This window comes from Neopelma chrysocephalum, unplaced genomic scaffold (genome assembly GCF_003984885.1).
Source record: "Neopelma chrysocephalum unplaced genomic scaffold, ASM398488v2 Primary Assembly neopelma1_124, whole genome shotgun sequence".
Lineage (NCBI taxonomy): Eukaryota > Metazoa > Chordata > Aves > Passeriformes > Pipridae > Neopelma > Neopelma chrysocephalum.
This window is the reverse complement of record NW_020897786.1, coordinates 742816-753632: the sequence shown is the minus strand read 5'-3', so window position 1 is coordinate 753632 and position 10817 is coordinate 742816. Positions and strand designations below refer to the sequence as shown.

The following is a 10817-nucleotide window of genomic DNA, read 5'->3' as shown; positions in this document are numbered from 1 at the left end:
AAGAAAATTCATGCTTGGATTCATGAAGAATTCATGGCCATGAAGAAAAGTCATTTAAATTTAATCGACTAATTAATTCTTGGTGATTTGACCTGAAACAGAGAAAGAATTGCTGAACACACAACGTGTTTAATGTGCATCAGTTCATTAATTTTGGGGTCCAACTTCCAAATTTGTAGCAAATCACTGCCTCTCGCTGTATATCAAAGTCATTGTGTGTATTGGGGTGATGCAGGTTGGAGTTGTCCTTTTAGATTTAGTGGTGATGGGTTTTGGGGTTGTTTTGGGGGAGATTTTTTCCAGTATCGGCTTTGGAATATTTTAAAACAAAGAAATTTTACAATTTCAAAGAGATAAAAAAAAATTTAAAAAATAGTAATAAATGAGATTTTCCCCCTGACTTTGAAACAATCCTCTTTGTGATTGCCAAAACACACCTCCATGGTGGGGTGACATCACCAAGGTGCAGTTGGGGCTCCATAAATCAGCTCCAACATTCACTATTTATTGGCATTTTGGGAATTGGGGAGCACGGAGCTTCCAGAGCTCTGCCAAAAGCCCTTAAAACTCGTGCTGGGTTCCAATGTCCTGACTGGGCTGGTTTTAGTGAAGCAGGAGGCTTTTTTTAATCATCTCAAGCAGAAAGGCTCCCTGACCAGGGTTTGCTCAGATTTTAAAACTGCTTATAAAAGTACACTTTTAATCGCAGTAATTTTGCTGTAGATTTGATATGCTAATTAATGCAGCCACACTTTTGAATTTGAAATGTTAGTTTTGATAAAGAAACAACACTAACACGTAAACTAGACTTGACAAATCGAGGTCTAAATTCTGTTTCATCTTCGTGTGATTTCCTCGTGGCTCCTGTTCAAAGGGTGGGTTTGGAACTGAAGAATTAAAAGATTTGTAAAGAAAACTCCTTTGATTCTTTTCTTTAAATATTGGGCTGCAAATTTACTCTTAAAACCACTCAGATCACAGGTTTTTAACAGGCTGTTTAACAAAATAATGTCATTTACTCAGACATCAATGGAAATAATTTTTTTGCACCTTGCAAGAATTGGCTCTGTACTGACAGATTTGTGCTGCTTTATCATGGAAAAACTGATATAACCCTTTCTGCCAAGGTACCATGAGATTTTTTTGGGCCAGAAAGCAGAAAAATAGCCACGAATTCCAAATTTCTCAGTTTGAAAAGCTTTACCAAGTGCCATCCACTGACCTGTTTCTTTTGGAAACTCCACAACAAATGACCTGATTCTCAGCAGAGTCTGCCAGGATTTGTCTGGCGTGAAACTCTGCAAAAACCCCTTCACAAGGTCTGAAACTTTGTATTCTGGGGTGGCTTGGGAGTTACATGAACAGTGAGGTGAGAAAAATGCTGGTTTGCTCTGTGTGACAACCAGGGCAGAATGAACCACCCTCACCTTGTTTGGTACCTGCAGGGATTTTGTTAAATACAGATTATTTTTATAGTTCTAGGCATGTTTAATTGTGGATGTCTGCAAAAAGTTATTAAAAAAGAGAGCTTTAAAATATAATATTTTAATAGGATTCTTTTATAACTGAAATAGCTGTTTTTTACTCTATATGTTTCACTTGATAAATGGATTTCCGTGCCCATACTAAAATATATTTGGTAGCAGTTTCAATGCAATAAATGAACCAGAACTGGAAAAAAAGGGAAAGGTTTTTTGATGCTCAGTTATTTCATATGAAATCAGGTCTGTGGGAGCTTAAAAACCTTGTTCAGCTTAAAGTCTTCACTTGTGGCAGAGCCTTAACTACTCCCACAGAACATCAGCCCGATGCTTGGGAAAGCTGGTGTTGGGAAATTGTAGGGATTCTGGAATGTGAGCGTTTCATCATCTAAGTCTTGGTTTTATGTGATGGAATAGAGGCTTTTATCTAGGGGGGTTTCAGGAGTGGGGTGGCTGGGATCAGGATTTGTTTACACAGGGACGATGCAAAGGGAGCACTGGATGAGAAAAAGTCACTTTGTCCTATTTCCATCGTCACTTTTTCCATGTATAATATGGATAAAGTAGGAGCTGCTGTATACAGAGAGTTTAAGGAGAATTCTCCCTGAAATGTTAAAACAAAGATGAGGCAGAAGCTTTCTGCTCGTTAGGCTGTCAGTTAATGAATGTCTGGGAACAAAAGGGTTCGTTGGGACGAGCAGGAGAAGGATCAACCCTCGGGAAGCAGCGAGTGGGAGCGAATTCCTCTGCCAGGTTCAGTCCTTGCTCTGGTGGTTCCCAATTCCCATCCTCTGGTCAAACGGCTGTTTCTCATGGGCCTTTCTCCAAGTGATGCAAACTCTGGGAAGCTGGCCAAGGGCCTTCATCCCTGGCATGGCACGGGCGAGAGGCAGAGTCTGCCTGGCCCTGGGATAGGGAGGAAGGCCTGGCCGAAGGATAAAGTAGCCAAAGAACTCTTGGGAAAATGGGTTAGAGCCTTATCCTTGTGCTTAAATGCCTTTTTCCTTGTGTTTTCACTTGTTCCAGCAGTCCAAGTCCATGTCACACAAAGCTCCAGCTCACGAGCTGTGGCTGCTCCGCCTACGGTCACTGTGCCGGTTCAGCCGGAGGTGGTTCCCTGGGCAGGAGTTGGGCACAGAAGGAATATTTTCCTCCCCAGTGATGTGATCTGTTGCAAACGGACGTAGCGTAGAGAGACTTGTGGATAGTCTGGTTTATATTCCTGGCAGTGGAGGTAAGCTGGTCTCAGGAAGGAAGTCTTACAAAATCCGGAGTGCAGATAACAGCAATCAATTGAAAGCCGGGGTCCTGGCAGCTCTCTAGTTCTTCTGAGGTGCAGAGGAGAGAGGGAGTTTCTCCTCCCTACTTGAGCTTTGGTTCATTTGCTAATGCTTTTACCTCTCTCATTAATTTTGTTTAGTTAATTGTAATGGGTGAATGGAGCCTGTGTGTGAGTGAGATGGCTTTGGCTGGATCCCAGGGCGTGGTGCGCTGAGGAGCTGCTGGTGGAGCTCTCTGTGCACGTGTCCTTCAGACTCTTCACCTGTCTCTGATGACAACAGGCTTGCTGGGTGGACAGTTTAATTTGTAACTAGTTGTTATTAATTAGATGTTTAACAGAACAGTCATGTACAGGCTTGGAAGCTGCAGCAGAAATTGTACCACCTTGAGCTTGTTTTTCCCCCTGTGTGGGTGAGGTTTATCTGCTGTCACATCCCCATGTCCCTCTTGCCCTGGCTTTGCCAAATCCACCTGGTGGGCAGAAGGCTCAATTTTATGAAAACCAGCACCTACATGAAGGAGAAAGATCCACAGTTCTACTCCCATAAAGAGTAGGAAGGATAGTCTGAGCTGGGTTTTACTTGCTTGTGGGCCAACATATGCCTGGCCAGGGGTCCACGGCTTCCCCTTGCCTGAGGGGGAGCAGGATTGGTTTGGGAGAGAGGAAGGGGCCAGGAGGATGCAGAGCAAGCTGTGAATTCACAGCAATGTTGGCCTTGTTTTGCCAACACAGGAAACCTTGGTGCACCCACGTCTTGAGGAGCATCTCAGGAGGTCGTTGTAGGAGAGAAGAGAGACCAAACAGGCTTTGGCTCTTCAGCTTGGAGAAAAGGCTGGGGTGGGATATGGCTGAAGTTCACAAAATCATCAAAGTGATGGAAAAAAGGCCATTTAGATCTGTAACTCACCAAATCCTGCAATTTCTGCTATGGAATATGGATCTAGTGAAAGAAAAGCCTTCCCCCTGGTGAACTACTAGAAGTTGGCCTGAGAGGCTATGAGGGATCATAGTGCCAGTGGGTAAAAAACCCCCAAACATTGGATGAGTATCTCTTCACAACTCTCTTGCCCATGAACTTAGGGGAACACAGAGGGGCCTCTCCATCCCCCTCATCCCAAAACTGTGGGTGCTGGTAGGAGTTTTTTCCCAAGGTTTGCAGTTGGAGTGGGTTTGCTTGGACACTGTTCACCTTGGAAGGCTGTTTTGGTGGGCTGTCTTCATGCTGCAAGCTTTTGTTTCCCAACCCTATCTCCATTTTTCCCCGCAAAAGATCAGTGTTGTTTTAGATCCAAGAGAATAACTTGGAACTGGATTCAGGTTTCTTCAAAGATGGCAACTTGTCTATAAATTAAAAAAAACCCCACCTCTGAAAGGACTTTTCTCTTAGAACAAGTCCATCTGTCCAGATATCTAAAGTTACACGTTGTCTCTCTGATTGGGTGAATTCTTCCAGATGGCACCATATCAACGATTCCAGGAAAATTCCTGCTATTAACTCAATTTAATTCTGTCTGTATTCTTTGGATTATGTGCTCCCTACAAACAATCCACTGACTTTATGTGCTTTTGTTCTAATCCTCACTCTTATTTTCCTTTCAGACTTTATCCATTGGAGTCCTTGATATTTTTGGGTTTGAAGACTATGAAAACAACAGTTTTGAACAATTCTGCATCAACTTTGCCAACGAGCGCCTGCAGCACTACTTCAACCAGCACATCTTCAAACTGGAACAGGTAAGGCTGGCAGTATTTACTCTCTGATGCCACTGAGTGTTGACAGTTTGTGGCACTGATAAAGTCCTTAAATTGTCCCTTTGGTTCTCTTTTGTTAAGGAGTGTCCACTGAATTGCTCAGATTTAACCTCTTATTTCCCGTATGACTCGGTGCCTCCTGTGAAATAAAATCCAGCCAGAGATTTGCTGGTTTTAAATAAACATTTTGGGTTACAAATACATCGTGAAGACCTTACCCATTGCTCCTTGATCTGTGCTCAGGGACTCACCCATGAGCAATTCCTTCCTTGCCTTTACCTGAACTTGCTGCTGTGTCATTTAATATCCCAGAGAAGTTATTTTTTGGCATCTGTTGAAGATGCCACCCCAATCTTCTGCTGGTTTTTTGCTTTCCAGCTTTAATTTGTATGGAGAGAGGGGAAATGTGTTCTCCAAGGTTAGACTTGAGAGTGTGAAGACCTTCAATGGCCCTGGCAGATTAGGAAAAGTGCCTTGTTACAGGTGCCATTATCCCTCTTTGAGTCACCATCATCCCTTGAGCTCTTTTTTCCCCTCTTCTCTGAGCTGTTTCTCAACTTCTTCCAGTTAGATGATGTTTTCTGTTATCATGGTTCCTGCTCAGATATATTGACTAAATATTTGCACAGACTATGCCAGGGATGCCAGTTTTTATTTATTAATGGTACAAAAAGGGCCTGGAGTGCCAGGCCAGGGGGGAATGCCTTCACCCTGCCAGAGGGCAGGATTAGTCGGGATATTGGGAAGGAATTCTTGGCTGTGAGGGTGGTGAGGCCCTGGCACAGGTTGTGCAGAGAAGCTGTGGCTGCCCCATCCCTGGAATTGTTGAAGGCCAGGTTGGATGGGGCTTGGAGCAATGTGGTCTAGTGGAAGGTGTTCCTCCCCATGGCAGGGGGTGGAATGAGAGGGACTTGAAGTCCCTTCCTATCCAAATGAGTCTGGGATTCTGGGATTCTGTGTTGGTGGATTTTCACAGGACAGTGCTGTGCAATGGGAGCTCCCTTCTTAACAAGAAGATGAACAAGAAACTTCTAAAGACTTCTAAAATATTTCAACCCACCCAAAAATTGTCATATTGAGGCAGAACTGGAATCGGGGCCCAGTGTGTTAGTTGACACAAGTTTGGAGTGGGACTGGAAGGGGGAGAAGATGTTCAGCCTGGAACACCAGTCTGGAGCTCACCATGACCCCTGTGCAGGTCCCTTTCACATTTCCTACGTCTGATGCACCTTGCCAGGTGTTGATGGACATAGGTAGAGATATTTCTTTTCCTCTTTAATTTTGATAGCAAGAAATTAAAGGAATTAATCTGCCAGCAGGTCAGGCAGTGTCTTTAAGCTCACACTTCTCCTGACTGTTGGAAGAGCAGGTTGGGAAGAAGGATGCTCCCACAAAGGAAGCTCACGGGACCGTGGCCAAATGGAGCATGAAAACTCTATTTTCCCCATTTTGAGAGCCAAATATAATTTGTGATTGAACCCCTGTTGCCACTGAAGCCCAGGGAGCTGATCTGAGCTCAGAGATGGAGCTGGCACAACACAGATGACCACGGGCACGATCTCCTGGGCCAGGAGATCCAGGAGATCCTACTGGTTTAAAACAGCCCAAATTCCAGTAAATTAAATCTTAGGCTGCCTACATACAGCAGGTGGGAGGTTGTCAGTGGGTGAAGCATCAACCTCAAAATAAAGGCAAATTCTCCTGCCATTTGCTGAGGAGCTGCTGAAATAGTCACCTCAAAGGAGAAGACCATCCCAGGGAGGACCTTTGCTTCCAGGGAAGGCTGCTCAGACCCCCTGCACTGCCAGACTGTATCACTGACAGAGAAAGCCTTCAGAACCTGTTTATAGGCTCTCTATTTATGGAGAATGGATCGGTATTTATTGTGTCTGTGTTGTGTTATATATATATATGTGTATATATATATGTGTATATATATATATGTATGTATGTATTTTTATGTATATGGCTGCATCTATAAATTCCTTTTCTACTTAAATTCCTTTTCTACTTAAATTCCTTTTCTACTTAAATTCCTTTTCTACTTAAATTCCTTTTCTACTTAAATTCCTTTTCTACTTAAATTCCTTTTCTACTTAAATTGAGACCAAACATAAAAATCCTTGTTCCTAAATGAAAACACTGGATTGTCAGCCTTGGAATCTTCTGGAGGGATGTCGGGAACTCGAGGCATCTGCCTTGTCTGCGGCACCGGCACCGACCCAGACACTGGGCTTGTTCATTCAGGAATTTCCTAATAATAATGATGTTTTCCGATCTCATGGATTTCTCATGAAATTCCTAATAGTAAGGTTCTCCTATCCCATGGATTTTTATCATATCAAGCCCATTTTAATTATCATAAATGATCCTGCTCATGATGCCAAACCTGCAATTGCTGAACGAGCAATGAATCCTCCATGGGATGGAGTCATTCCTGGATGGATGAATCCTGGGTGGACAGGTTTCCCCACACCTTGCTGCCATTTCCAGCTGTGAACAACAATCCCAAGCTGCCCAGAATGGATTAGGATGCAGATGTATAGAGACATATTCAGAAAGGAGCTTTTACAAGGTTTAAATCCTTTCATTTCTCGTATAACAACAGCCCATTTGAACATATTAGATGATAGAAGAATATTTGGGGATTATTTTAAGCTGAGAAAGTCAGCTGGGAATGGAGAGAGACAGGGAAGGGGGTTAATTCCTAATTTCTCACTTTGCAAACACTGCCTGAAGCTGAAGCAGATGGTGTCGGAGGCAAGAAGGGGGGAATTTCACACCCTGCTGTTTAGTCGGGAATTTTTATACCAAATATATACATTTAGACATCCCAAAGTAACTGTTTGTTGTATGGCTCTGCACTACATGAGTTTGTATGACAGGAGCATGATGGGAAGTGTTCCCACGTGGAGTTATACTGGGAAAAGGGATTTTTCAGTTGATTTCCCACTTTAATTTGGGAATTTTCCTTGTGTAAACAAGGTTTTCCTATGCCATGGTAAGGAGAGGCTTGGGGAGATGAAGTCCTGGGGCTGGACTGGCTCTATCTGGGAGGAGGGGGATGAGCTCGTGGAGTTTTCTGCTGCTCTTATGGTTTTAAATGTCATTTGGGGGGCTGTTTCTCAGTTCTCCCTGCAGCTAATGGCAATATTCCTATAGGATTTATTATATGATCCTATGGAATAAGGCATCCTGGGCACTGAACTGCCCAATGCCCTACAGCCCTTGTTAAAGCAGGGTGAACTTTTCATCTTTATATCCTATGAAAGGGCAACAAATTTCATAGATCATGGCAAAACCTTCATCTTCAGGACTGATTTTCACCACCTTTGGATTTGAGTTTTCTAAGCCCTCAGTTTTGTGGTTTTAGACAGATGGGAAACTTAGGATTGGTTTGTTTGGTTTTTTTTAATCTCATTTCCTCTTTCGTTTTTTCTCTGCTCCAACCACCTTTGAATTTTATCACAGGATTTTGGGGACCAATATTCCCAGTTCCCCAGGGAACACAACACTCTAGATAGATGTGAGCTTAAAAATCGTATTTAATGCTTTCTCCTCTGATTTCTTTTTATTTACTTGGTTTTATTTAATTGGTTTTATTCACTGTTGACCGTGACTGGATATGGAGTCATTGATAATCGAGAATGTGTGGATGTGGAAAGACATTTTCCAGCATCTCAAAGATTCTGTTGGGCTCGTGGGTGGTTTCTCCCACTCAAGATCCGTAAATCTTTAATCCCAGCCTGGATTAGGGTGCATTTAGGTTTGGCTTAGCACCTGAATAATGTCCTGATAACAGAACTGGGCCGACGCTCCCGGAAAGATAGCGGGACTTTGTTTTCAACACCTTCAACTCTAAAATGATGGGATTTTTCTGTTCCTAGCAGGAGGATTTCCACCAGGCCTAGTGGCCCAGTTGGGAAGGTTTTCCTGCTGCTCAACATGTGTATTTTAATCTTAAATTTCTTGTACTGTGGGCCATAAGCAGCGTTCGTGCTCTGGGTTGGGGTGGAGGCAGGTGGGGTTTATCTTTAATAGTGCTTGGCTCTCTCTTTCCTACAGTCCCTCTAATTTTCATATTTAAAAATGTTGCCTATTCTGCTCCATTCTGTTTATTTGACACCGCAGATTTTACATGCTGCTATGTATGCTTCAGGTAATGCTGCCAGGTATACTGAGATTGAGTAATGATTTACACTCATATTCAACGTGCATTTCAAACTCTGGATCTCCATTTCATATCTTTTTTTTATATATATTTGAGCATTGCAAATTGTGTTTTATTCAGATCACTCTGTGCATTTGAAGCTCTAAAAAGCATCGAAGCATCGTTTTGGAACAACAAAAACTCAGATTAGTGCTGCCTGTTCTCCTGAGCCACCTCCCTACTCAGCCACATCTTTCTGAATATCGAGTGCGATAATTAAGTAGTAAATACCACATGTTGTTTGGATCGAATTCCTTGATATAATAAATATATACATGGGGCTTTTCCCCTGAAGAGAGGCGAGATGAAGTCACCACCAGCCTTCTCTCCTGAGCTGCAGCTGAGTCAGAGAGGCCAAATGCACATTGTGCAGTTTTGCTGAGCTGGCAGTGAGTGCGGCCCCACAGCCCCGCTCTGCTCGGGACACAGCGCAGGCTCAGAACCCTTCAGGCTGGAAAAGCCCTCGGAGACCATCGAGTCAGATGTGTGGACAGAGTGAGAATGAGATGCTGGGAAGCAGTGCCAGGAAAGGGACCTTGAAAGGGCAAGTTGGCCGTGAGTCAGCAGTGCCCTGGCAGCCAGGAGGGCCAACCGTGTCCTGGGGGCATCAGGCCCAGCATCACCGGCTGGGCCAGGGAGGGGATTGTCCCGCTCTGCTCTGCCCTGGGACAACCTCACTTGCAATATTAGAAAGATATTAAGCCATTAGAGAGGGTCCTAAGGATGGCAGCGAAGATGGTGAAGGGCCTGGAGGGGCAGCTGAGGGCACTTGGTCTGTTCAGTCTGGAGAGGAGGAGACTGAGGGGAGACCTCACTGCAGTACAATTTCCTCTTGAGGGGAAGAGCAGGGGCAGGCACTGATCTCTGTTTTGCAGGGACCAGGGACAGGACCTGAGCAAATGTCCTGAAGTTGTGTCAGGGCAGGGTTAGGTTGGATCTCAGGAAAAAGTTCTTCCCCCAGAGGGTGGTTGGGCACTGAACAGGCTCCCCAGGGCAGTGGGCACAGCACCAAGGCTGACAGAGCTCAAGGAGTGTTTGAGTGATCCTGTGGGGCACCTGGTGTGACTGTTGTGGATGGTCCTGTGCAGGGCCAGGAGTTGGATTTAATGATCCTTGTGAGTCCCTTCAAACACAGCATATTCTGGGATTCACTAACCCAGCACTGCCCAGGCCAGCACTTCCCCAGGTTCCCCCGAGCAGTGACAGTGCTCACGCCGGCAGAACGAGTCCCTTCGGTGACGCACCAGCGTGGACATCCTGCCAGTGTCATCGTGCTCGGGGTAGCAAAGCTGTTCTGAATGCTTGGGAAGTGTGAATCTCCTTGTGGTGGCTCTACGGGTCACCTGGAGAACAATCTCACCCAATAATTAAATGAAAATATGGAGCTGCTGGACTCTAAAAAAACCCCCCAGTGGCTTTTTTTAGTTCTTCGCTCCATTTCTTTTGCCAAGTCTGGGAGCTCAGTGCTCTCCTTTCCAGGGAACTTGCATCGCTCAGGTTTCAGGGAGGGGAGGAATAAATCCTCATATTTGTATTGGGAGCAAGGATGTCAAAACCAGGGCTCTGTGGACTTTACTCCCCTAGAAACTTCTGTAGATAGTGGTGATTTCAAGAATTTGGGGTTTGATGTAAAGATGGTCTTCTAGGAATAGGACATTTGAATTGGCCCCTGAACATATCTTAGTTTGAAGTCAAAGTATAAATTTAAGCTGATTTTTAATTAACCTCCAGTTTGAGGTTTTTTGGTTTGAATGGACTGAAAGTGTGCCTTGTTATCTTTGTCTTGTCAAATGAAAACCTCGTGTTGTTTGGATGGAATTCCTTAATATTCCAGTGTTCTGCAAGGACCCTGCATCCATCAAAGGATGGCAGAGGCTTTATTGTTGTACTCAGAAGTGAAGGAATATTTTGGAGGATATTTTAAGGATTTAAAAATTCCTGAATTCCTGAATTCTGTGGGAAGACAGTCAGGAGAATATGAATGTAGAAATTATATAGAGTATTAATAACTGCAATTTAATTCAGTTTAACATATATACAATTTTACCCTAAAGCTTGTACCTTTATGTGGACAATCTCCAGGGTGTTCTGA

At 44.0% G+C, this 10817-nt stretch overlaps 1 protein-coding gene across 7 annotated transcripts in view; it reads left to right on the top strand.

Moving 5' to 3' along the window:
• MYO9A (myosin IXA) overlaps positions 1-10817 on the top strand; it is a 168893-nt gene that overhangs the window by 105069 nt on the left and 53007 nt on the right. For all 7 annotated transcript variants that reach the window (XM_027698006.1, XM_027698007.1, XM_027698010.1 and 4 more), the window contains one exon: positions 4363-4497. In XM_027698006.1, the coding sequence (XP_027553807.1) occupies positions 4363-4497 (135 nt within the window). The remainder of the gene's footprint in view (positions 1-4362; positions 4498-10817) is intronic.